We start from the raw sequence: 24786 nt of genomic DNA on the forward strand, positions 1-24786 counted from the left end.
GGGAAAGGCAGATCCTTCCCATGCATACGGATGTACGGTGGTAGCCTGGAGAAGCCCTGCTGAAGCTGGATGACTTCATACTAGCTGCTGTTTCCATATGATAAGACATGGTCCCATCCCTGAAAACTAGCAGTTTAAATAGACCAGAAGGGAGGATTTTGCTTCCCCTCCAGCAGGCAAGATAATGTGGTTTTTCTCACCTTGGGTGTCAGAACTAGGAATAGATCTCAGTAGCCTCAGTCTCATCCTGCCTCCACTGCTGCAGGCTCATACCTTCTCTTCCAGAGGGTCTGTAGCTGACTGCATTGCAAACAGGAGCCTGAAGGCTGCATGGGATGTGCCAGATCCTCAAAATTACAAACCTCATGGCAAGAACAGCTTGGCATGGTGCTGATGGTGCTGCCTATGGAGGGTGTGTGTCATCCTGGCTGAGGGGAAAGGTGGGAGGTGGCAGGTGCAGAGAGGTGGCAGAGGAGCGTGTGTTGGGGTTGTTGGGAAGCCAGTAGGGTAAAGCTGTATGAAGTGAGTTCTTGGTCTTTCTCACCCATTTTCTGCTTCTGTTAAATCCCAGACTGAGTTGCATCCTTCGCTGCTCTCCTTCCTTCTCTGGGGCCTCGCAGGGAAGGAGAGAGGGGGTAGTGTTGCAAGTGACATTCCCTCACATCCAACTGGGAGAAATCCTGCCTTCACTTGTGTGTGGAGCAGCTTTCCCGAGGCAGGAGAGGCCTTTGGTGCATGAGCAGCAGGAGAACAGCAAGGTGGAACCATTGCACTTGGGAACAAAAAATGTCCCTGATCTTTTTTTTACCTTCCTTTCCCCAACCTTGCCAGTCCCATCTCCCTGAAGGGAGCCAAGAGCTGCTGACAGTAAGAGGAAGTCTCTGTCTGAAGCCTATAATTATCCTGTCTGCCTTCCCAGAAAAGGCCAGTTGGGGAGCGAGCGTGCTCCTGCTCCACGGCCCAGCCCTGTGCTCTGCTGCCTCCCCAATTACTGCCTAATGGACTTTTTATGATGATAAGACGACTGGGTTGGGGAGAAGTTATTGACAAGGAAATGGAATATAATTCACTCCCTGTTTGTTTGTTCTGTCAGAAAACTCTCATTTGAATGTTATTTGTGAGGCACTGAGAAACGGCCCTCGGGAAGAAAAGTGCCCAATCTGTCAGTAAACCCCTGGGTTTCAAGGGGACCAGAGTCTCTGCAGGAACTTCTCCAAGGGGTGCTTTCAATCTTGAGTGTCTCCACAGAACCTTCTCCACAGCCTGCATCAGTCCTGCTCCCAGTCTGCAGCCCTCGCTCCTCTCATGAAGAGAAATGTAAATGATGGAGCCGTCTTCCTTGCCTCTACCCCTCTGACAAGCTCCCCCGCTCCCCAGTGCCTCTGCTTTGGAACACATTCCCATTCCAAACATCACATTCTTGCTCCCCACTCTCCATCTGTCTCAAATTTGGCTGCTCTCTCCTGTTTTCATCTGCCTCATGGCTTGTCTCTTCTATCTAATCTTCACTTCCTTGCTCTGTCTTTCCACCTCCCTCTTCTCCATCTTGCTCCAGTTCTCTTGCATTTTCCCTCTTGATTTTCCCACCCTTTCTACCCTCTGCTCCCATCTTTAGCTCTCCCTTTCACTGGTGTGACAAAGCTGTCTCTCTGCTCCTCTGGCCATGCCTCCCATCCCTCAAATCCAGCCTCTCAGCACTCCCAGCCCCATCCCTCAAATGCAGGACACACATCTCCTGCATTCAAGCAGACCACAGCAGCACTTGTGTGTCAAACACGTTTCCTAAACCAGCAAACAAATGCTCAGTGCGTGGCTGGACCCAGATCTCATTTCTGGAGAGGTTTTTAGGGGGGGGGATGAAAGCACAGCCACCCACAGGGCTGTAGTTGGGGGAGTACCTTGTGCTCTTTTCTGGTTGTGAGCCTGTCAGCAACTGTGAAAAACAGAGATGGAGTTTCACTAGATCAGCAGAAAGTTTCAGCCCAAAAAACCAAAGGGAAAGGGGGGAGGAGGAAGAGGAGAAGTTGGTGTTTTAACCCTTTGCATGCCAGTGGGAATGACATGGGATTCCTTCCTGCTTGCTCTTGAAGTTAATGAGGGGTGAGAAATCATGAAGAGAGGTGTCCCTGTTCGAACCTGGTTGTTGGGAGGTTGCAAAGCTTTTGCCTGGCTTCTGGGTTTTTGTGTCTTCCCCCAAGAAATACATGTTGAAGAAGGTCTCTGGGTTGTGTCTCCAGTGATTTAGGGGTTCTTTTGGTGGTTATTTTCTTGTTTCTGTGACCATATTTAAAGGGTGTACTTGTGTGCAATACCACCTACGGTGTCGAGTGCTACACAGATCTGTTCAGAGACCATCTTTTGCTCTAAATTGCTTGTAGTGTCTAGACCAAGCCAGGCAGGCAGGTGTGAGAAATGAGGATTGTCACCTCTGCGCTGCGTGTGGCAGCCTGGGCTGTGGGGAAGGGTGAGTGCCCAAGGTCGGCTGGATTTGCGTCAGAGCCAGAGAGATCTGAATCCTGATTATGGGAATCATCTGGAACCTGGAAGAGCAGATTGGGGCATGCTAACACTAACAGCAAAATAACATCAACCACCAATGGCTTAATGGTCTCATCTTTTACCTTTGTTCTTGAAAGGTAGAGGTGCAGATGTGTGTGTGCTTATGTATGCACAGCAGAGGGTGAGTTTGGATCTGCCCGGGATTTTTGAGCTAAGATGGAGGTTGGCATTGGCTAAGGTGCCCTGCATCTCTCCTGTGTCATGGGCACACTCTCAGGGTGGGCAGCTCTGCAGGGTAATGTCAGGCTCAGCACCACGGTGCTGTGTGTTGAAGGTCGACCAGGAACGGTGGGCAGGATGGCTCCTGCACACCCGTAGGAAGACTGCAATGAGCTGGGCAAGAAAATGGCCTGCCTGCTGTGCTCTTGCTTTTACTTTAGTGTGTGTGGTGGGTCTCAGGTACAGCAAAGAGCCCCCTCCATGCCTCAGAGTGGGGGATAATGAGTGTTTACTCACCAGTGAAGGAGGAGCTGAAACCCAGCACTTGGTGTGGGTCAGCGGGACCGGCGTGTGGGCCTCCATCAGAGTGCTGACAGCAGGGACCTGGGGCACCACAAATGGAAGCAAAACCTTTTAAAAGATGTGTTTTGTAGCTGGCTTTCTTTTGTCTCCGTGGATTGCTGCCGCTGTGGGCGAGAGGCCCTTTCAGCCAGACTCACGCTGCTCTCTGTGCTGGGGCCACATGAAAGAATAAGTGGTTTGTCTGTCTTTGTGGTCCATTGTTGAGGTGCTTTGCTGGGAGTGGCGAGGGGGGTCTGCAGAGGGGGGAGTGTTAAGCACAGAGGTAACTTTTGCCATCAAAGATCTGCACCAGGTCCCTGCTGTGGGGCTGGAGGTGAGAGCTGGGACAAGGTGGGCACGTTGTCTCTCACCCTGTGAGACCAACCTTCAGCCTCAGACCTGCTCTGCAGCTGAGGGGCTGCAGCTTGGAAGTGCTGTTTAAGTCACACTTGAGTCTCTCAGGCATTTTGGCAGCAGTGTGGAGGGCTTTCTCTCCCCCCATGGCAGAGGGGTAGAGGATAGTCCTGTGCCTATCAGGACTGAGGGGTTTATATCAAGAGCTTCATGGTGTAGGGCAGGTTCTGGCCGTATTCATGTGCTCATCCTGAGCAGGCTGGAGGGGCAAGGGCCTGTCCTTAGTCTGCCCTTGTTGGCCAACCCCATCCATTTCCTAAATTGTCCCATATTCCTGAGCCAGCACCGAGGCGTTTTGGCTGCGGGCCGCTGCAGGATGGCAGGGTATTGATCTGGAGACTGGCATCAAATGCTTGGAGAATCAATTTTGTCTCAGAAAGGCCCAGGCAGGTGCATATTTCCCCATCAGGATCCACTTCTCCTCATCCCTCTGTTCAGGCTACCTCTGAGTGACCTTCCCTGAAACGAGCGGCTGGGGAGTGGGCTGCTGGCTGCCACGCTGGATTTACACAGCCTTCTGCACTGTTACAGCTTCATTTCACTGCCTAGGCTGAGCCAGCGAGACTTCTCCCCTCAGCTTTTCAGGCTCTCATTTTGTGGCTGGAGCATAAAGGAGTAGTGTAGAGAGAGCTGCTCCTACCCTGTGGTGTGCTCTGCGAGGCTAACTGCATCCTTGTCCCTCCATAAACCCATCTGCAGTGCTGGCAGGAGGGGCAGCCACCTCAGCCTGGAGATCAGGCTCACAGGAGCCAAGGAAGAAGGATCCATGGTGCATGTTCCTAACTGTGCTTTTTCTTCCCTCTGCACCCCGCTCCCTTTCAGCTGTCAGCTCAGATCTGTTAAGCCCGTTTGTGCTCCTGCCTTGCTCACACCCCTCAAAGCACCTCTGGGTTCTCTGTCCCATTCTCTGTCTTTGGCTTTTGATGTTTTAGACAGGCATATGGTGGCCAGCCTGTCTTCCTCACTGCTCGTCCATCACCCACTATTCACCATGGCAGCAGTTCCCGAGGGACATTTGAGTTTAAAGGCTGAGATGTCCCCTCCTTTTCCCCCCTACTCCTACATCTTTCAAGCTTGCTTGCTGTAAAGCTTCTCAGACTGTTTTGTCATCTGTGTATCATTAGCAAGGAGATGTATGGGGGGTGGTTTTTATATATATGACTGCATTTGAAGAACTTTTTCTGCTCTGGTGTCACATGAAAGAAGGAGAGGTGAGGCAGCAGCGTTTTCCCTTTCTGTGAGGAAAGCTGCCATGGTGTGCAGCCATGTATGTGGGTGCTCTGCTCCTTGGGGGGTGTGTGTGTGTGTCTCCAGGATGAGTAGGACACCCCACCCTTACCACCTCACAACTTCTTCCCAAAGTCTGTGTTAGAACTCAGCAACTCCCAGCAGCAAATGTGCGTCACGTCCCTCCTCACAGATGCCGGTGCCGCCCGTGCTTCTCTGGGCCTGTGCTTTGCAGAGTGACGCCACTGGAAGCTGCCTGCGTGGGGTGACAGGGAAGATGGGCACATGGTCCCATCAGATGCCCTCGACAGCAGCTGGGGACGCAGGGCAGGGGCAGAGCTGTGTGGAAGTGGTGTGTGTGCCCATCTCTGCAGGTGCATGCCCAGAGCAGGGGATGGATGGTGGATGTGTCTCTGCTTTACACTCTGTGGCAGCTCTCCAGTGCCACTTGCCCCGGCTGTTGCTTCGGGGAAGTGTGTAGGCAGTGGGCAGGAGTGAAAGGTGCAGTTTGACTTGATGGCTTTCCATTAAGCTGTAGAGAAGAATCACAGGTACACAGCAGCCATCCAATCTTTTCATCCTTCTCTCTGGAGACCCAGACCCTGCAGGAAGCCTCTCCTAGCAGGGAAATTCATTTAAGCTCCAGGTTCTTCCATTCCTGTTTCAAGGAACCTGCAATAAAACAGGTTCTGTTGCCTTGCAAGCAGAGAAAGGGGGAAAAGAAAAACCTCTTGTGACCAGTGGACCCAGGTGGAGCTCAAACTCAGTCTTCCCAACACTGAGTCGCTCTCAGCTCTCTATGAGGGCAGTGATATAAAATCTCCTGGCCTGTAAGCGTGTCACCTGGACATTGCCTGTCTCTGATTGATATGTATTTCTTCCTTTATTTGAAGTGGAGGTCCTGCAATCTTGGCAAAGGAGGGGAAACCCATGAGCCCCTCTGAGTGGGCTGACAGTGTGTCTCTTTCACGTGGCACCTTGCTCCTGCTTTTGGATCCTTTCAAAGCAATTTGCAGAGCTGCAGCCTGAATTCTGAGCGCATCTCTCACTGCAAGCTGGACCTGGCACGGCAGAGCTGTGGCCATCCCACGCAGCATGTAGGAATTTGTTTCAGCTTTGTGTCATCACCACCTTGCCTGTGAGAGCACTGCCTTTCTGATTCCCAGAGGGGAGAGAGGCTGGTGCTGCGATTGGCGTGGGCCGGAGTGACAAGTGCTGCAGTGACTGGGGGTGCATAGGTGGAGAGTGCAATGAATGATTTGGTGGAGGAGGGGAGGGGAGGGGGGAGAATCAAAGGCTGAAGCTCAGAGATTCAGGCAATTTAAAAATCAACCATTTAGCTTTGATTTTTACACCAGTTTTCCAAGTGAGTAGCAAAATCAAATACATTGTTTGACGGGGATTTTTGTTTGGTTCTTTTGTCTCTTTTGCTGTCTAAGAGTGAGCTTGTTGTAGGCAGCTGAGCATCGCAGTGAGCTGAGGAAAGCAGTTGTTCACAGAGCTGTTGAGCTCCCCCATTACCACACTGTGAGTTAACAGAGGTCCCCAAAAAGAGATGCTGTGCAATGACTCAAAGTTCACCGTGTTTTGGAGCACTGTCTCTTTCTTCAGGACAGAAATAGAACCTTATTTTTCTCCTCAGCTGTGCTCTCATCATGCTGCCTGCACCCATTTAAATGTATATGTGACATTAAGGATTATTAAGGACTTTTATTTTAGGAAATGAGCTTGCATCAATAAAGTGTTCTTAAGAGGCATGGATGGTTTTGGCTATACCTTCAGAATTGACTTCTGCAAGCTCTTCAGGTATTGAAGTGAGGCTGAGAGAGGAAGGAAGTCAGGTTGTGGGCAGAGTGAGCATTTATATATTAGCCCCAAGCAAAGCTTTGGCTTTGCCTTAGATAGGAGACAGATTCCCCAGTGCCAGTACCTCCAGTGGGACTTGCTTGATAACCTTTAGCTGCCACATTGCAAAGAAGACTCTGACCTCTAAATATAGATCTGGGTATTTATAAATGCGGTGCTTTGTACACACAGCATTGGGTGGGACGTAAACAGCTCCAGCAAATTGTATTTACCTCCAGCATGGAAACAAATGCTTGATTGCATCACATGAGCTTGCTCAGTGGCTTTTATTTATATACTGCTAGCCACACCAGGCAGGGAAGGGGAGAATGCTTCCTTTTGTCTTTCGACCCCTAAAAGACCCTGGAGATTTGTTCTCTTCTTCAGCTCTTTGGTAGGCTGTTTACATCTGATTTGATAGACTCTGAATATGTACATATAAATACACACATTTCAGAGTCATGTAGTCTACTCTTCTCAAGAATAACAGACGGCAACTTTATGATCTGAGTGATTTTATTTGAACACAGCTGTGGCCTTGTGATTTAAATATTTCAATAAATTTTAAACTAACTAGATGAGAGGAAAGTGTGCAAGAAAAACAGGTTAGAGCATGGAGGCAGGGTTCCCTGAGAGTAGAGGCCATATGGGCTCTCCACAAACACTCCTGGCCTCATCTTCCTCTCATGAGAAGACCCTTGAAGCCCTCCGTGGTTGGAAAGCCCATCCCAGCATCCTCTTCCCTCCCTGCAGAGCTGCTCCTGAAGGCACTCAGCAATGGATGGAGATCAGTGGCAGGGGATGAGAGAGGTGCTGTGAGCTCAAGTGTCCATCCTTTGGGTCCAGGCTGGCTAAAATGCAGCCCCAGGCTCTGAGTGTGTTTGTTCAGGCATCACTGCACCTGTGAGCATCTGGTTATGAGAGGAGTTTGAGAAGCTCTTGGCTTCTTCGTTCAGTAGTGTGAATTTCATGTTATTCTCAGATGTCTCATGATGAGAAGAGTGGAAAGGAAAGCAGCAGGAGCAGACTGCAGTCCTGACTGCCATGCTTTTGGTCTTGACAGCTGCACTGGTTTGAAATGATCACAACTTTTGTTTGTTGGGCTATATCCCATCAGCTTGCCTGTTCCATACATGTTACTGTGTAAATGTACCAGTGAGAACAAGAGGAGAGATTTGTAGGTGGGAACAGTAGCGCTCCAACCCAAGGAGATTCCGCATCCTGAAGCCACTGGCATCAGCCTGTTTCACACCATCATCCTTAAGATGAGCCAGGTTTCTGCTCCATTTATTTCATGGTCCTTCTCCCACCTTTTGCCCATGCCTTGGTTATATTCCTATAAATCTCCCCTGTTCCCTGGCATTTCATCTGCTCAGATCTGCAGAGTGCAGTTCAGTATTTCTACACGTTGTTTTCAGCTCTGCCAGCTTTTGGTGATGGTTGTTAGATGGGCTTTGCAAGAGCCATTTCCCCTGTGCAAAGCAGTTTAAAAGTCCACTTTTCAGAAGTAAAAGAGGCTTTGCAACGTCATGGCACTCAAATCTCTTTGCAGGATCAGGCTCTGGATCATTTTGTGCTGTAGCTTCTTCGTGTGTAAAACAGAGGTAAAGACTGTTTGTTCCTAAAAGGCCAAGAGGTTTCATTTCACTTGGGATCAGAGTTTGTCTGTCCTGTGCCAGTGATGATGTTTCTTTTTTCCTTTCAGGTCCCCCTGTGTTCATTAAAAAACCTGTTGATCAGATTGGTGTGTCAGGAGGGGTGGCCTCCTTCGTATGCCAAGCAACTGGAGACCCAAAACCACGAGTCACCTGGAACAAGAAAGGGAAGAAAGTGAACTCTCAGAGGTTTGAGGTAAGAGGTGTCCTTGAAACCTGTGTCTGGGTATGTGTGAAGAGGGAGAGACTGACACAAAGCAGCTAATGCTCTTCTTTGGCTATTCTCGGACCTGATAATAAAGAGGTTTGGAAGGGGAGGAGTTTTAACAGGAGGAGTGAAATGCAAGCTCTTGGCCATGTCAACAGCTGGGTTTGTTCCAAAGCAAGAGAGAACTTGGCTCACATTAGGGGAGTTTTTTCTTTTGTTTTGTGGAGTTTTTTTCCCCTCCTGGGGTACAACATAAAGCTGCCTTTTCCTTCTCTAAGAAACCCCAACTGAGCTGGTGGTATTTCAGCTCTGTAAATGCACCTTTCATACCCATCCATGGCTCATTATTTTAACCCTGGGATAGCCTGGACTCAACAGTACAGTTGCTGGCAACCAGAGCCAAGCAATTGGCATTGTTTAGATAGAAATGAGAGTGGAGGAACAAGGACTAGGAGGTCATCCAGTGGAATTTGCCGTGGGACTCAGCCCTGCCAGGCAGCTGTGGGCTGAGTGGAGCTCTGTGGTGTCAGCTGCCCGTGCAGATGGACGAACAAGGCAGGGCTTCATTTTTGGTTTGTTTTCTTTTGGTCTGTTTCCTCCTCCTTTATCACAGTTGTACTCTCAACACCCCACACACTGTCAGCATGGCTCATTCTCTCAGAGCACTGGAGGTGTATGTAGCAGTTTTGGTGGGTCAGTGGTCACAGACCAAGTTTGGCCAGTTGACCATGTTGGTTATGTGGATTGTGGGACAGCTGCTGAAGTGTGTTTGTGAGTGTGTGTGTGCTTATATATATGCCAGTGCCTCCTTTAGAATCAGGAATGAACCTTCTACTTGCAACCCCAGGAGCCTTACCCTGTGTGTGTGTCTCTCTCTTTCCCTTTATCCCCCAGACAATTGAATTTGATGAAAGTGCTGGTGCTGTTTTGAGGATCCAACCGCTCCGGACTCCCCGAGACGAGAACATCTACGAGTGTGTTGCTCAGAACCCTCATGGGGAGGTCACTGTCCATGCCAAGCTCACTGTCCTCCGAGGTAAAGAGCATGCCTGCTTGTCTTGTGTCAGTGTCCCAGGGGAGAAGGGACCCTTCAGCTTCTCCCTTCCTTCAGATGGGTGGGAAGGCTGTTCAGAAATGCATGGCCAGGGCACAAAGCCCTCTTTTTCTTTTGGTTTCTTCTCACCTGTCTGTTCTGACCTTGCCAGAGAGAGTCATCAAACTGCTGGGCAGGAAACAAAGAGAAACTGGCCTGGCTTAGGAGGTTTGACTGGATGATGTCCTGAGATTCCTTCCAGCCTGAATTACCCCAGCACTCTGATCTTCTTGCCTTTCCAACAAAAATTCCTTCCCCAGGTTTATGAGCAGCACCAGAAACTCCCCATCAATCTCTTCAGAAATGTAGTACCATTCATCCAGACATCCAAAAAACCTTCACTGAGGAATCACTTAAAGGGCTGAAGCCCAGATGATTATGCATCTGCATGGGAGCACTGCCAACCTCTTCCCTTGGGCAAGATACCTCTTTTGCCCTTCTGGTTATCTTCCCTCTTTCCAGGGGCCCTTTGCTCTGTGCACTCTCCAAGGAAACATTTCACCTCTCCATTTTGTTCTGGTTCTTTTTTCCACTTGTCCCCACTCTAGAGGATGTTTACATGGATGCCTCCTTCATGTCATCTGTTTGAAATATGCTTCCTGAACTTGATGTAGGGGAGGGAACAATATGCTCTTGCTGTGGATGCTTCTGGATGTTTACTGTTATTACCCCAGAGATCTGTAAAATCACTGTGAGAACACTAAGCCAGGCTGCTTGCTAAAACTCACCCATTTCAGTGGAAAAGAAGCCTGGTGTCCTCTCTTCAAACCACAGGGCAGTACAAGTGATCCTGGCAGAAAGGTACAGGGAGTAGCTGCCTGACAGCTCCAGAGGAGAGTTTAGCTTGGGAGCCTTGGCTATTGATGAAACCATCAGGAGGAGGTGCTATAGGAAAGCCATGGGCTGCTGGATAGAGTGCTTGCAGTAAGGGCCATTATTCCTGCAGTGAGCATGGCTGACAAGTTTTGGGTGCTCCAGTCAGTGTGCCTTCCTCATCAGGCCAAGTGGTAGTTCTGTTTTTCCTTCAGCAGTTGCAGTGTTCCCTCCAAGAGCATCTTAAATCCTGTTGTTTGAACAGACAGTGAGCACATCCTTACTAGTGCAGAGCAAAATTTGTGTGCAAACCCCCAGTGTACAGCAGTAAATAAAGAACAGACAGAAAGGGCACGGGGCAAAGCCCTTGACATCCCCTTGGAGCTGGGAATATCCCTCTGCTGCCCACCTGGCAGGCTTTGTGTTGTCAAGATGCTGGCTGCCTTTGAGCTTGGAGGCCCATGGTCCAGCCATGCCTGACAGATTTGTGTAAGGGCACTTAAATCTTTGTGTTGCTCCTTTGCCTGACGTGGCATTGAGCCTTCTGTTAGCAGTACGTGGTGGGATGTATCTGTCAGGAGACTGGAACAGTGCTTTGTGGCAGGAGTGTTACCACAGAGGGCTGGGGAGCCTTAATCACATCTCTTCCCATCTATTCCTTGGGAGCTGTGACAGTCAGGGAGAAGTGTCCCTGGAACCACGGTCAAAGTTTCCACCCCTTGAATTTGCTGCAAGCAGCAGCAAGAGAGAAGGTTGTCCTGTGGCTGCTGCCCTCCCAAATCCCCTGGATTCTTTTGAAGTGTATTTTTAAGGCACTCTCCACCAAAAGAGAGCTGCAGTGTTTGGGAGATGATGAGCTGAGCTCAGTGACAGTCCTTGGGGACCAAGGCTCGCTCTGTACGTGTCTTTTTGCAGCTCTTCTTTCTGGGACGAGCATCACACACATGTCACACCGAGAGGCAGATGACAGAACAGGAGCTCCATCTCCCCACTGCCTCACTAATTACTCACTTTGCTGATCCCACCAGAACATGGTTATTACTGTGTGCTTTGCTCCTGTGTTGTGCTGCTTTCACAAGCACTCCTATTCTGTTTGCCTAATAGGCCCTTGTTCAGCAGCTCCTTTAACTGGCTGGGCAAGAGCAGCCAGGGAACCCAGTTCCTGCAATGCAATGTGGGGGAGCAGCAGTCAGCTGCAGGCCTGGGCCAAGATGTTGTTGAAGAGCGTCAAGGAAGCAGTTTTTATAGCATACCCTCCCCTTCCCTGCTCAGCTGGAGTGATTCCATCCTTAATCTTTCCTTAGCTTTTGCACAGCAAAGATTGTCGTCTCTTTATCTGCATTTTTAAGTGCCAGGAGAGTTAAAAGGACCAAGCACAAATCCTCTAATCTCCACAATGACAAAGTTAGCTCACTGGCATCTATTCTGCTCTTTTTCCTCCCCACTTCTGCATTCACCCACTCTCCTCTGTGTCTTTTCTGTCTTTCTTTGCAAGGCCTCCTCCTCCTCCTTTCTGTCTCTCTTCTCTCACTCCCAGAGCTAACGTTTAGCATAAAGATGGGGGAGCCTGGAGCTGAGTGTGAGCTGTTGTTTGTAGGAGCTCTTACCTTGGCATACTGGGGAGTATGGAAACCCAGGCCCCAGCTGTTTACACACTTTGTAGGATAGCAGAATAGTAACTCTGCAGCTTGTCTGTGTTCTTCTAATCACAGTTCAGCGTGCATGTGTGTAGCTTCTTGCTGTACACATGCATGAGCAGTTACAGGATTGCCTCAACGCCAGTGAAGACATTCTCATGAACAAAAAGAGAGAAAAGGCCCATTCTTCTCCACTAGATGCAGCTGCTGAAGTAAATAATTGAGAGTCAACCCCTTTTTGCTTATGCACATGAGTACTCCTGGATCAGACTGATAGGAATCCACGTGCCTTCACTTCAGACCAGGAAGCTGTAGGAGAAGAAACCTTTGGGACCTTCTGAGAAGCAAAGCTTGTGATGGACACCGTTCAACTGGGACAAAGTCTCTTAACACCAGCTCTGCTGCTTTATTTGTCCTTCCTGCTTTGCTTCTCAAGGAATCTGAGTTGTGATAGGGCTGTGGAGACTTGCTGTTCTTCCCACAGCTGGCTCAACGTGGTGCCTGCAAGCCTGATTCCTTTAGAGCCCGAAGAAAAGGCAAGAAAGTGTGTTTGGGAAGCATTATCCAGTTATTGTTGACTCCAGCTGCTGTCATTTTGCATTATAACTTAGGCAGAAAGGAAGCTTGTTGGCACAGGCACCCAAACTCCCAGTCGATATCATTTCTCTAAGCTCCACACTCCCAGGAAAGATGTGCTTTGTTATTATTGCTTCCTGCATGCAGATTAAACTTGCTCTCCACTTCTTTAGTAGCCTGAGACAGAGATTCTCAAGCTGCCAAGGACTGTCCTGTGCTGTCAGCAGCTGAGTGGGCTCAGAGTACACAGGAGCCTTGCTGCAGCCTGTGTTGCCTCTGCTGCTGGGAGGCACAAGCTGGATTTGAGGCAGGGGCGAGGCTGGTTCAGTCCTTTGCTCTGTTGAAGCTGAGACAGAGGGTTCTGTGGAGGTTGCCCTTTGTGAGTCGTTGGGAGATGCAACGTGAGCCCATAAAAACCAGCACTTGATCCAGTTAAGTGTAATGGAACATTCACTGTGCCCTGATCTCTCTCTCCCTTTGTACTGCCCAGTGCTGTCTGCTCCTGACAATTACTGCACAGTCACTGGAAAGCTGAGGCAAGATGACTGCTGGAGGTGGAAGGTGTGTGGTACACACTGCCAGATTCAGGCTGCTGTGGATGCACTTTGAGAACTGCCTTTTCTACTGGTTCCCTGCTGATTTCTTTTGATAAAGTGTTCATACACTTCTCCAACAATTCTGTCCTGAAATCTTCCTCACACGTTTCCTACTCCAAGAGGACATCTGCTGTGGGCATGTATAAAGTCCTAGCAAGATCCCTGTTGTTTGTTGGTTGATTGTAATTGCTGGCTTTAGATCAGCAGAAGGTAAACAGAGATCAGTTCTGGATGCTCAGCAGAAAGCATCGAGTCCCACAGCAGCACATGGTCAGGAGGAGCTGCCCCCTCTCAACTGTTACCTTGCCTCTTGGAAAATTCTTGGCACTCTTTCTTCAAACTTGACTTGGTTTTTGCTTTCCTTGCAGTGACCTGACAGTCAGACAATGCTGAAAGCAGATTAGTCCTGTAGCTTATGAATAGTGTCAGAGTGATTTGAACTCAGATGCCTTTATAAGGTTACGTGGGGATACGTTAGTTTAGGGAAGGCAGTGTGTCACCTGCTCTGTTCAGGGACCCAGCACTCATCTCTGTGTGCTTGTTGTCTGTAAGCCTGCAACATTTTAATAACATTGGTTTAGGTTATTACTGTTTTCATAGGAAAGACTCTCAGAGCAAAAGGAGTGGAATCAGCAGCCAGAGTGTGTTGCTGACACTCCTCCACGTGTTAAAATTGTCTGTGAAATAACAAAGACACTGCTACATACACACTGATGGAAGTAGCTTGTTGATGTAATGTCACAAGGTGCCTGATGGCAGGAGACCTGTTGGGGAGGGGACAGCTGTAAATGTCCATAAGCTTAACAAAAAGAACAGGGAATGACTTCCAGGAGTGATGGATTTTGATCCTGATTCTGCTTAAAACTAGTGTCACTCATCTCTGTATTCTTAGTTCTTTTACCCTGAGGTGGGGGATAGTTGACTGCTTAGAGACCAGCCAGGATCCATGAGCTGGGCTGCATATCTTTTTCACTGAGAGGTTTGTTAAGCACTGTCCCAGGCTGCCCAGGGAGCTGGTGGAGTCCCCAGCACTGGAGATATTGAAAAGACACATAGATGAGGTGCTGAGGGCCATGGGTTAGTGGTGGGCTTGGCAGGGTGAGGGGAGGGCTTGGACTCCATGACCTAAAAGGTCTTTTCCAACTGAAATGATTCTGTGATCTCTAGAGGAGGGCAAAAAAAATCACTCATCTTCACTCCAGCAGCATCCTCAGTGGGGCTTTCTGCATCGCAAACAGAGAGTGTCTGCACAGGCCCACACCCCCTGCTCCCTACATTATTAAACAACCGTGCACACCCTGCGGGAAAAAGAGCAGCAGCAATGCCTGCTTTAGCTGCCTCTCTCATCCTCATTTCCAGCACAGCTAATTATCTGCACACAGAGCTGCCACCTCCTCGAGCAGGGAGGAGACAGCCGGGGTCCCCGTTCGCAGCAGCTTTGTTTTCTCCGCGTGTGTGCCAGCGCGTGTGCCCAGGTTGGTGCCAGGCTTGTTCCCCAGCACAGTGAGTGTCTTCTGGTAGGATTGATTCTAAATGAACACCCAAGTGCTCTTCTCTTCCCTCTCTGCCTCCTTCTATCCCTCTTTTCTTTCTCACTCTGCTTTGTTCTGTGGCCTTGAGGTAATTCATCAGCCTTTTGTCGGGGGCGGGTGGGGAGGCTTTAAACAGCTCAGTCTAAGAGCAGCTATGAGCAAAGTGTTTGGGATTCTCTGTTAATATGGCAAGTGCAACACATGAAAACGTTTTCCTGTGTACACTGGCATGATTTTCAACAGCAGGCAGCTGCCCAGATGTGCCCTTGAAGCATCTTCAGTTCTTTTGTTCTCGCAGTTTGCTTCGAGAAGAGAGAATTCCCAACCCAAACCACTCCTCAGTTATTCATTTCCAACAGGTTTGGGATGCTGGTTGGGGACTGATGGGAAGGGTGGCAGGGTGTGTGTGTGCATGTCTCGTGGGGGTTGAGCTGAGGCTGCAGTTGCATGATTACAGGGAATGCAGTTGTTAGGGGGTGAGGGCAGCTTCGCTTTCCTGGCACGAAGGAAACGTGAGCGCCTGAATCGGTGCAATGTGTGATGTTCAGAGATGCTGCTGCCACTGATCTGATCCTCCAAGCTGATCACGCCTCTAGTCACAGTTGTTTTAATTAAACTCAGAGGAATTCTGCACATTGTGCTGCAAGATTAACATTTTTGTTTAATTAGGAACACTCGGTAATAATAGTTGTAGCCTGCCTCCCCCAACACACACACACACACGCACACTCACGCTCACACCTTGCCAGTCAAGGGGGTTATTCTCTCTCTGGATTAATTGGTTCATGAAATGAAGGGTGGCAGGTTGGAGGCAGGTGGAGCAGCATCACCAGGGAGCAGGAGAAAAGCAGTGATCAATAATGATGTCATCTGCAGCCAATGCGGCAGCGGCTCGGCGGCTCCTTAACAACACACCACCGCCTGGTTAAATAGCAGAAGGGAAAAAGATGACGTGAAAAGCCTGGCTGAAAGCTGTGCAAAGGCAAAGCAATTCCCAGGGCCCCTCTGTCCTGAGCTCACTTCTTGGAGGGGCTGGGGTTTTGCAGCACATGTGATCTGCAGGAGCACACGCTGCTTGGGGACTCTTGCGATGCCCGAGCACAGCCTGCTGAAGTGAGAGCTCCAAGGTTTGGCTCAGTCCCTGGTCAAGGATGGTTCTGTTGCTTATTTAGAGTGCAATACCCTGGTTCAGAGGTGCTGCAGGTGCACCAGAGTGACTGTATGTTTATCCCAATGTGAGTTGGTCTGTACTAGGAGACCTGGATCACTTTAGCCTTTATGAAGTGGTCCAAGGTTTTGTTTGTGGTCAGATTCCTTTGACACATGAGGGGAGGTGTGGTTAATAGATTTCACTCCCCAGTGAGTCATAATAGATCCTTTATATCTCTCCAACAGTGGTCAGAGGAAGGAAACAATGCACATTTTTAAACACACAGTTGAGGCATTTAAACCCTTTTCTCCTCTGGAGTAGCTGTGCACTGTTAATCACTGCATGAGACAAGAGTTTCTTGGGCTTGGATATCTGAGCACCACACAAACCTTTAGCTCTGCCTTCACAATTTTGTAGGTTTTTGGAAGCTGGGTGTGAGGCACAGCAGTGTGGAACAGCTCTTACCCAAATGCTGTGTTTGGAGCTCACATGGAGCAGTCCTGGGCTCTGGCAATTCTGCTTTGCTCTTACATGAAAAGGCATCCACCATGGCAAAGCCACCAGGTTTCCCTCTTGTTCCACCATCTCTGGGGTCAGCCATACATACTCTGGCTCCATCTCTTCTGATCCATAATGTGGCAGCAGTAGGAAATCAGCTCTTGTGTTTACAGTTGGCTGGGATGTTTCCCAACCCAGGCAAAGGTTTCCATCTCTGCTGTCACTGTGAGAGCAAGTTTGGTTTCCATGGGGGACTGATTGTGATGTATGTTGCTTTTTTTAAACTCCCACCTTTTGAACATCCTCTGTGTCATTTCCCTTCTGTTCCTTCACCTGTTTTGGGGATGCATTCAATGCTATAGATTCCCAAGGCCGTGATTTGAAGTGACAGAGCATCCCTATAATGTCTCACCCCCGTGCCAGCATCCTCCCTCCAAGCTGCCCTCCCCCAGAGTCTGCTTTCCTGGGGAAGGAGGAAAATGGCATGTTCCTGAGCTGGATCAGCCAGCATAACAAAGCTTCCACATGACTTAAGAGGTCATGACAAAGATTATGGGGGAAGCACAAGAGTTTTGTATTAGTTATCACAAATTAGTCAGCATCAGCTGGGATTGGCCTCCTCACCCTCGTTAGCAGAGGCAAAGGAGGAATGCAGAGGAAGGAGGAGGCTCAGCTGAGCCTGTCTTCTAGGTGCTGGAGCCACATCTCTCCTTCTAGGGCAGCAGCACTCTGAATGAATAAATCTAAAAATCACACCCTGTCTGACAGCACTTGACTTGCTGTTGTTCTGTGTGTCTCCTCTGCTAACTGCAGCTGGGTGATATTTCCCTCTCCTTTCTCTCCTTGTTTCCACTGGGGCTTTGACAGGACTCTTCGCAGAGTCGCTTCCATTTGTCTTCTCCTGTGCAGCTTGTTCCATACTGAGGGGGTTTTGGAGGGGGAAGATGAACCCTTCCTTTTAACTGTGCCTGTCTAGACTGTACTCTGCAGTGCAGGCATCTTGACCATATGTGTGCACAGCTTCTTCTGAGAGAACAAACAAGTGCCAGTCACTTACCTGACAGAGGGACTCAATGCAAGACCTGGATAAACTTTGAAATGATGACTCTTGTGCCCCAAAGGCTTTTCATAGATGGCTTTGAGATGTAAAATCTTCTTGTGGGGTGTTACAATAGTCACCTGACACAGCCAGTCTGGTAAATTTTACCTTATCATGTATTTTCTGGACTGTTTACTGTAACCTTGTTTTAAATTGCACTGCCCAGAGTCTTGGGCAGCAAGTCTACCTGATGCTTTCTTTAGTGTATTCCATCCAACAGCAGCTCCAGCAGCCGCCCCAGTCCCTGGAAAGGAGTTTAACCACCTTCCCTTTGTTCTCTACCACCAGAGGACCAGTTACCTCCTGGCTTCCCAAACATTGATATGGGGCCGCAGCTGAAAGTGGTGGAGCGGACCCGAACAGCCACGATGCTCTGTGCTGCCAGTGGGAACCCAGACCCTGAGATCACTTGGTTTAAAGATTTCCTGCCTGTCGACCCCAGTGCCAGCAATGGGAGAATAAAGCAACTGAGATCAGGTAAGGTCTCTGTGTGAGGCTGAAGGACTTTGAGCCGTTGAAGAGACTGCTCAGAGGTTTGTGGAGCAGGGCTGATGGACACAGGCCCCTCTGGTGTGGCTTGAGGCATTAGGTTTGCTTTGGTTTTGGTACTCTTGTTCTTACCCAGAGTGTGGATGGAGTATTTCCCCCTCCACCCCATCCTCCTGGCCTTCCCTACTGCCTAGTTGATGTAAAGGGAGTCACAGAAGGGATGCTGGTTCCCATCCAGGAGACACTGTGACCAGCTCACTGGATTACGTGGTTCAGGGAGAGCTGGGGACTGGGTGGGGGTTGAGGGTTTGCTCCTCACACCAAGAACTGGTTAAGGATGAAAGAGCTGCTATGGCAGACATGGCTTTTCAGGCCACACACACCTGGTACAGGATCCACAGCTCAGGCAGCCTCCTACTGTCAAAACTTGATCCTGTTGGTGTAAATTGAGCCTCTCAAAGCTGATTCCATGAAGAGCAGCTCTTGCAGGATCCCTCCAGCATCAAGTCCCTGCAGTCATCACTGGAGAGCAGTTGTGAGCATTCTGGAGTGACCCCTTGGTGCTCAGTGGCACTGCCCATGGAGTGGATCTCCATGAACAGATGTACCCCAGCTCTGTGGCTCTTGTCAGTTTTCCATCTTTCCCCATCTGCTTGTCCATCTGTCTCTCTTGTTTGCTTTATGTTTGTTGTTCTGTGTGTGTGTCTACGTGACATCTCCCAATGCTCACGTTTCAGGAGCTGTTGTCAAATCTGCCAGTTCACTGAGTGACAATGTGTGTCTGTGTGCAAGGAGGGCACAGGTGTGGTTGGTTTTGGATACTACTGGTAAAGCAGTTCCATGGATAGCTGCACAAATGAAACAAGCTTTGGAAGTTTTACCTTTTGACAGAAGAACTAACCAGAGAAATGAATCCTTTTCCAGTGCTGCTTGGACTGACTGCTTTGACCCAGCCTGGGGAAAACATGTCTGTGTGGCTGGACCTAGCAGGCACTAGTGTCACATCAGCTACTCTGAGCATCCCTTTGGGCCAAGCAAGGTGGAGGGCTTTCAAGAGACCTCTTTTTTTGGCAGAAGAATGGCATTGTTGTAAACAAAGGGAGACCAGAGGCTTCAGTGAAGCAGCTGGGATTGCTCTGCTGGTGTCAGACATTTGACAAGTCAGCCAGTGCAGGGAGAGCTGACTGCATCTGGGCTCTGAGGGGATCAATTCTGACTGCTGTGATGCTGGAGCTGAACATCAGAGGATGGAACCACCTGGTTTTTCTTTTACCCTGTTTGACAAAGATTCTATTTGAAGACTTTTAGTACTGTGGGGCCACCAGCAGAAAGGATTCAGTGTAGTTCCAGCTCAGTGTAGCTTTCCTACACCTGCATAAATGCATCCTTATCCAGTGAAGCAAACTTACAAGCAGATACTTAAACTGCTTTGTTGAATTAGAATGGATTGCTGAATCCCACACACACAGATGAGATTGACCTGCCTGTTTTATCCTAACAGCTGAGGCAAATGCAAATCAAGAAAACCACTCAGCATAAATAATGAGAGGTAAACTGGAATTACAGCATGCTCTGTGGCCATCAGCTGGAGTGTGAGTAATGCAGAGGCAGATTATTTTTAATACATTCATCATCTTGCTAGAATGCCTTTGTACTCTTTAACTGGGTTTGATTTGGTGTTTTCCTTAAAGCCACCTGAGTGCTGTGTTTTTATTCCAGTGAATTTGTTAGCCTCAGAGTGAACCTTTGGCCTTTCTGATAAATCAGAAGATACCTGCTGAGAATTAATCTCATTTACAGCTGCTTTGAGTTAGTAAGCTGGTGAAAGCCTGAAGCATCCCTGTTGTCCTTACAGGCACAAACCTGTTGCTTGTGTGAAAGGGAGTGCAGATTCCTGGGCAGTCAGGGCCTCCCTGTTCCCCTGTTTCATCTACTTTCATGGCCTTTCAAAATGTTCATGTTCCATGATGCAAAGGCCTGGGAAAATGCAAACCATGTGATGTGTACTGTGTTACAGTCACAGGATCACAGAGTTGGAAGGGACCTTTAGAGATCATCTAGTCAGTGGGAAGGAGTTGTTTTAAGGAGCATGGCACTAGCACACATTAGGGCACTGGATGCTTCAGGACACTGCTTATGACCTTCAGTGTCTTCCACCCACAGGTCATCTGTATGACTCCAGCACAGCTCCTTGGGGATTAACAACTACACCCATCTAAGGGGTGTTTGACAAAGCCTCTGTGAATAGGAGTGCAAGGAGGAGGAGGGACCCTGGTGCTAAACAACAACTTTCTCTCTGCACTTTGTGCTGATAGATTTATCCTAGAAGCCAGCAACTGTGTTATCTCTGAAGACTTGACTGAGCATTGCTCCCTGATGGAGCCTGGGACAGGGGTAGGCTGGACAGGACAGCCACCCAGATTCTGTCCTGAAGTCATCACGATCCTCCTTTATTTCAAAGGATGTTAAGAACTGAGTTGATATCAATCAGTGAGTTAGTGGCAAACATGCAGAGTAGCTCATTAAAAGGTACAAGTGAAATGTCACACACAGAGCTCTGCAAAACTGGGTAGCTGTGTCCAGGTTTGGTTCTCATTTGTATTAAAACTAAATGCTTTGCTAGCAATGCAAATAGACCTCTGGGGCTGTGGTCATTGTACTCACATCATCCCAGGGACCCAGGACTTGATGGGTCTTCAGGTGGGAAGCTGGAGCTATGTCATCAATCATACAGGGTTTTCTCTGCCCAGTATTTCTTCTTCTCCTTTCCATCTCCAGATAAACTTTCCAAGCAACAAGAAATCTTGCAGTGCTTGGGAGTTTGGGCTGGATGAGAAGCTGAATTGTCAGTGAAAGGAGAAGGGGAAGAACCTCTCTCTAGGCTCCTGCTTCCCTTAGACAGATGTGACCATCTCAGCCTTAGAGACCCAGGTTATCTCAGAGCTTAAGTGGTCTTGGTGGTTGAGAAATGGCTATTTCTGCTTCACCCAGATGGAAGCAGTCTCAGGATGTTTGAAGCAGAAGCCAATGTCCTCTGCTCAGCCATGCCACCTAGGGGGGATGACAGCCTGCAGCCACCTTCTGCCACAGAAGCGCTGAACCCTTTTGTGTCTTGTCTGTGTCTCCTGTGTTCTAAATAACTGCCTATAACAGACTTTCTTTTTTTTTTCTTTTTTGTGTTTCCTACTTTTTTAACATTCAGAGACCTTTGGTAAGTTTGTTCAATTCAAACCAAAAACCTCCAAACCAAAACAAAACCCCCCAAACCTGCTCATGTCCAGATCTGTAACCCTCACCCTTTCAACTAATCCCCTTGTAACAGCTTCTTGAGAGGCATGCTGTGCATTTCTTCTACTAACTCTTTCAGTAGGGATATTCTGCCCTCTTAATGAATTTCTGCAGGGGTATTGCAGGCTACAAAAAGAATAATACTCATTGTAATTAATCCACCTGTATCAAGAGATAGCAGCTGAATATGAACCTCCTCACACTGCAGAGCTCCTTCCTCCCCTTTTTTTTTTGTATCTTAGCAACAGTTGTCCTGGAATCCCCCAATTACACCACAGCTTGTACCTTGGACCTGTGACAATTGTGTTCACACCTGCAGGAGGTCTTGGAGTTTCACATCTAACAGGGCTGTTGGCATTTTCAGAGGGGAGAGGTGGCGTTTTCAGGTGGAAGCTGCAAGTCACAGGCCATCGGCTATGGGGAAGGAAAAAGCTCCCCCCTACCCTTACCCTTCAGATCATCTCTGTCCCTTGAGAAGCCAAGAGCCTGTCTGCAGAACTCACATCACATTTCCTCCCCGTGCCAAGTCCACTTTTGTTATTAGAGACGTAGCAATTGCAGCTGCCAGCCAGGATCCAGCGTGTTAAAACTGCAGAAGCCCCTGGATGATTGCTTTGCTTGTTTAGAACAGAAAGCTCCCTCCAGCCCTGGGGAGAGGAGCAGAGCACACACATGTTCTCACACGTGGCCTGACAGAAGGTGGGTTTGTGTTTGCTGGCATTACCATGGCAATGGTGACTGTCCTCCTCTCCCTGTTTTCAAGGCTTGGAGAATCCGTAGGCAGGTTGCTGTGTGGGAAGTCCAGGCAAGGGATGGTGGAAGAGCAGATCCTGCCCTCTGTGACAGAGGGAGACACCCACACGTGCTATTCTGCCTGCCTCCATCCTTGGTCCTTTATAATCCAGAGGCAAGTGCTTTAAGCTGCCTTTTGCCTCTGCTGCTAAATGCCAGGCTGGCCATCTGGGCTGATGCAGCCTCAACATTTGCAGATCTGCAGCCCCTGGGAGGCCATGGAAGGCAACAGGAATGGTCTGCACGTGGCATCTCAAAACCAGCTTTTCACTTGGAAAGTCAGCACCCAGAGTGAGCTCCTTCCTCCCTCAGGTGCCCTTTTTCTGCCCAGGACGGTGGTTCACCTTATGCATTTGCTCTTGAGTTCAGGTGCCTCCTTTCCACCACCACAACCCCATATCAAACCTTACACAGCCTGTCAAGAGAGGATAACTAATCTAGCTCCTGTTCTCTTCTAGCACCATGCTGCTGCCCTGGTGTTGAATGTGAAGCTGGTTAGATGTGAAACTCCAGTAGTGAAAATCTCCCATCTGTGTCTCTGCCACCATGCAAACTGCTGTTCTTTCCCTGCAAGTTCCTTGATCTTCATTGTGATTCAAACTCTGTCCCTGATGGGGGGGGGATGTTTTGCTCCTCACCTCCATGTCCCACGTGCCAGAGTTAGAATTGGAAAGACCAAGGTGGCATTGCTTGGCCTGTCTCGCTCTCCAGGAGCACCGTCCCCAAGACAGGCTGTCTCTGAGAGCTGCTGACAGCCTATTTCCAGGGGCAGTGCTGATGCTTGGAGGGAACAGGGAATAACTAACCTGCAGTGACACCAGCAGCTGATGGCTGCACTTGGATCTATTTCCACACAGCCCCAACTTGCAGCGTGTTTCTGCTGTCTGAGAGCGAAGCTTTGCAGCAAATGGCCAGGCTTAGCCAAGACCAAAGAAGCTTCGTAGTGCTGGGTGATGCTGGGAGGTCTCCTCCCCTCCTCTACCCTCTTCCTTCCCATTAGCCTTGTTCCAGATTTGTGCCACAGATGGCAGATTTTCACTCCAGCTTCCAGACAGAAGGATGTATCAGAGGCTGTTTTTATTTCCACTGGACTGAACTGTAACCCTTTGCTGCTTTGGTCTCTGTCTCTCGCTCGCTTCTCAAAACCTTCCTGCCGCCTCCTGTGGGGATCTGCCCAAGCACACGCTCCCCACACCTCCTTCTCTTTCAAGTGCTGTCTCTCCAACCTTTGTCCTGATAGCTAACCAGCCTGCTTTATTAACCTTAGCTAGTTCCTAACCCTAACTAGATGCTAACTTTTCTCTAGCAAATAACCTAACCTCTTAACTAGAAGCTGAGTATAACTAGAATCTAATACCCTAACACTGTAATACCTTTCTCCCCTCATCTCCCTTGAAGAAATAAAGGTGAACTGTGCTCAGTAGCTGTATATTTTTACCTTCTATCCTGAAAATGGAGGATTGAACCGCAGCACAAGGATGATCAGGGCTGAAGGATAAGGAGGGAAGGAGCTTTCTGGTGGCTGAGGCAGAAGATTGGCACACAGAAGCTTTTGGCTCCTGTTCTTGCCTCCACCACAGACTTTCCTCTGTGACCTTGGGCAAATTGTGGTCACTTCTCCCTCAGTTTCCCTCTCTAGAAAGTGAGGATAATAATGCTGCTGTACCTCACTGGGGGAGAGGGTGAGGCTGATATTTATCATACACTGTGCTACTCAAGCCCTGCCTGGGAGGTGCTGCAGAATGCCAGCGTGCTTGCCACTGCAGAGGAGCTCTGGCAGTTCTCCCTAGGAAGAGGCAACACTTGTGACTGTGGAATCTGCCCTGTTCTCAGGATTGGGGTAAAAACCAACCGACTAAACCCCCTTCTTTGATGAGATGTGTGACAAGTTTGAATGCCACTGTGAGCAAAAGGACCTGCCATGTTTTCAAAGGAAGATGGTTGCAACCTCGAGAGGTCAAACAGGGGGACAGTGATTTGTACTGTGATTTTGACTGTGGCATGATTCACCAGCCACACTGTCACTTCCTCTCATCTGTGAGACCTGCCTAAGCAGAAGACTTATGTCAGGCACTTAGAGACAGCTGGAAGGGGTTTTAAGAAAGAGAGACACAGTCAAAAGTGTAGCAGGACTCTTCTCTCTCCATACAGCCCCCTCCCTGCACTGGCATTAGGGAAGCTTCCAGAGCAGTTGCATGAGGTGGCCCTTTCGTTTGTCCAGGTGCATGGCCCTCTGTAGAGCAGAGCATCTGGCTTCAGTCTCTGTGCTGAGCCACCAAAGGATAACTGGAGGTCCTGGTAAGGATGTGCATTGAATTCCTTGCACATCTGTGACAGTGACTAAAATTTGGATTGGGAATTTGATAGCAGAAGTGGGATCAAACCTGCAGCTCTCAGTGTGATGCAGGGGACCTGGATGTCCCGTTCTGGGCTAACACAGCCGTGATGCCAACCCTTTTCCCCAGGAGTGAGGAAGACAAATGGCAGGTTCAAATGTTCTGCAAGTAGCAAACAGTAATGTCAGCTGAGAGCTTGAAGATTTCCTCTGCATTCTTAGCAACAAAATGGTACAAGTCTTAAGACTTTTCAAGCCAAGTGCCGTGGAGTCCCTGTAACAGCCAGCTAAACTGGACTGCTCTCAAAGGGGCATCTCCACCTAAGTACTCCAGGCCCTTTTCAGTCTGTCTCTCTGAGGTAGAGCAGGGAGTTTCCCACTGGGAACTGTCTTCCTTGACTCAGGTCCTTTTCCCACGGGCAGTCCAGGTGTTTGGGGTGTTTCCAGCCTTTTCACTGATGTTCTTTGTTTCCTTTGCA

The 24786-nt window shown here is 49.0% G+C and overlaps 1 protein-coding gene across 5 annotated transcripts in view; it reads left to right on the plus strand.

Moving 5' to 3' along the window:
- Positions 1–24786, plus strand: part of PTPRS (protein tyrosine phosphatase receptor type S) — a 154349-nt gene that overhangs the window by 65057 nt on the left and 64506 nt on the right. For all 5 annotated transcript variants that reach the window (XM_062015199.1, XM_062015202.1, XM_062015201.1 and 2 more), the window contains exons 3-5: positions 8252–8397; positions 9304–9445; positions 17692–17880. In XM_062015199.1, the coding sequence (XP_061871183.1) occupies positions 8252–8397; positions 9304–9445; positions 17692–17880 (477 nt within the window). The remainder of the gene's footprint in view (positions 1–8251; positions 8398–9303; positions 9446–17691; positions 17881–24786) is intronic.

The sequence above is a fragment of the Colius striatus genome, chromosome 25 (genome assembly GCF_028858725.1).
Source record: "Colius striatus isolate bColStr4 chromosome 25, bColStr4.1.hap1, whole genome shotgun sequence".
Classification (NCBI taxonomy): Eukaryota; Metazoa; Chordata; class Aves; order Coliiformes; family Coliidae; genus Colius; species Colius striatus.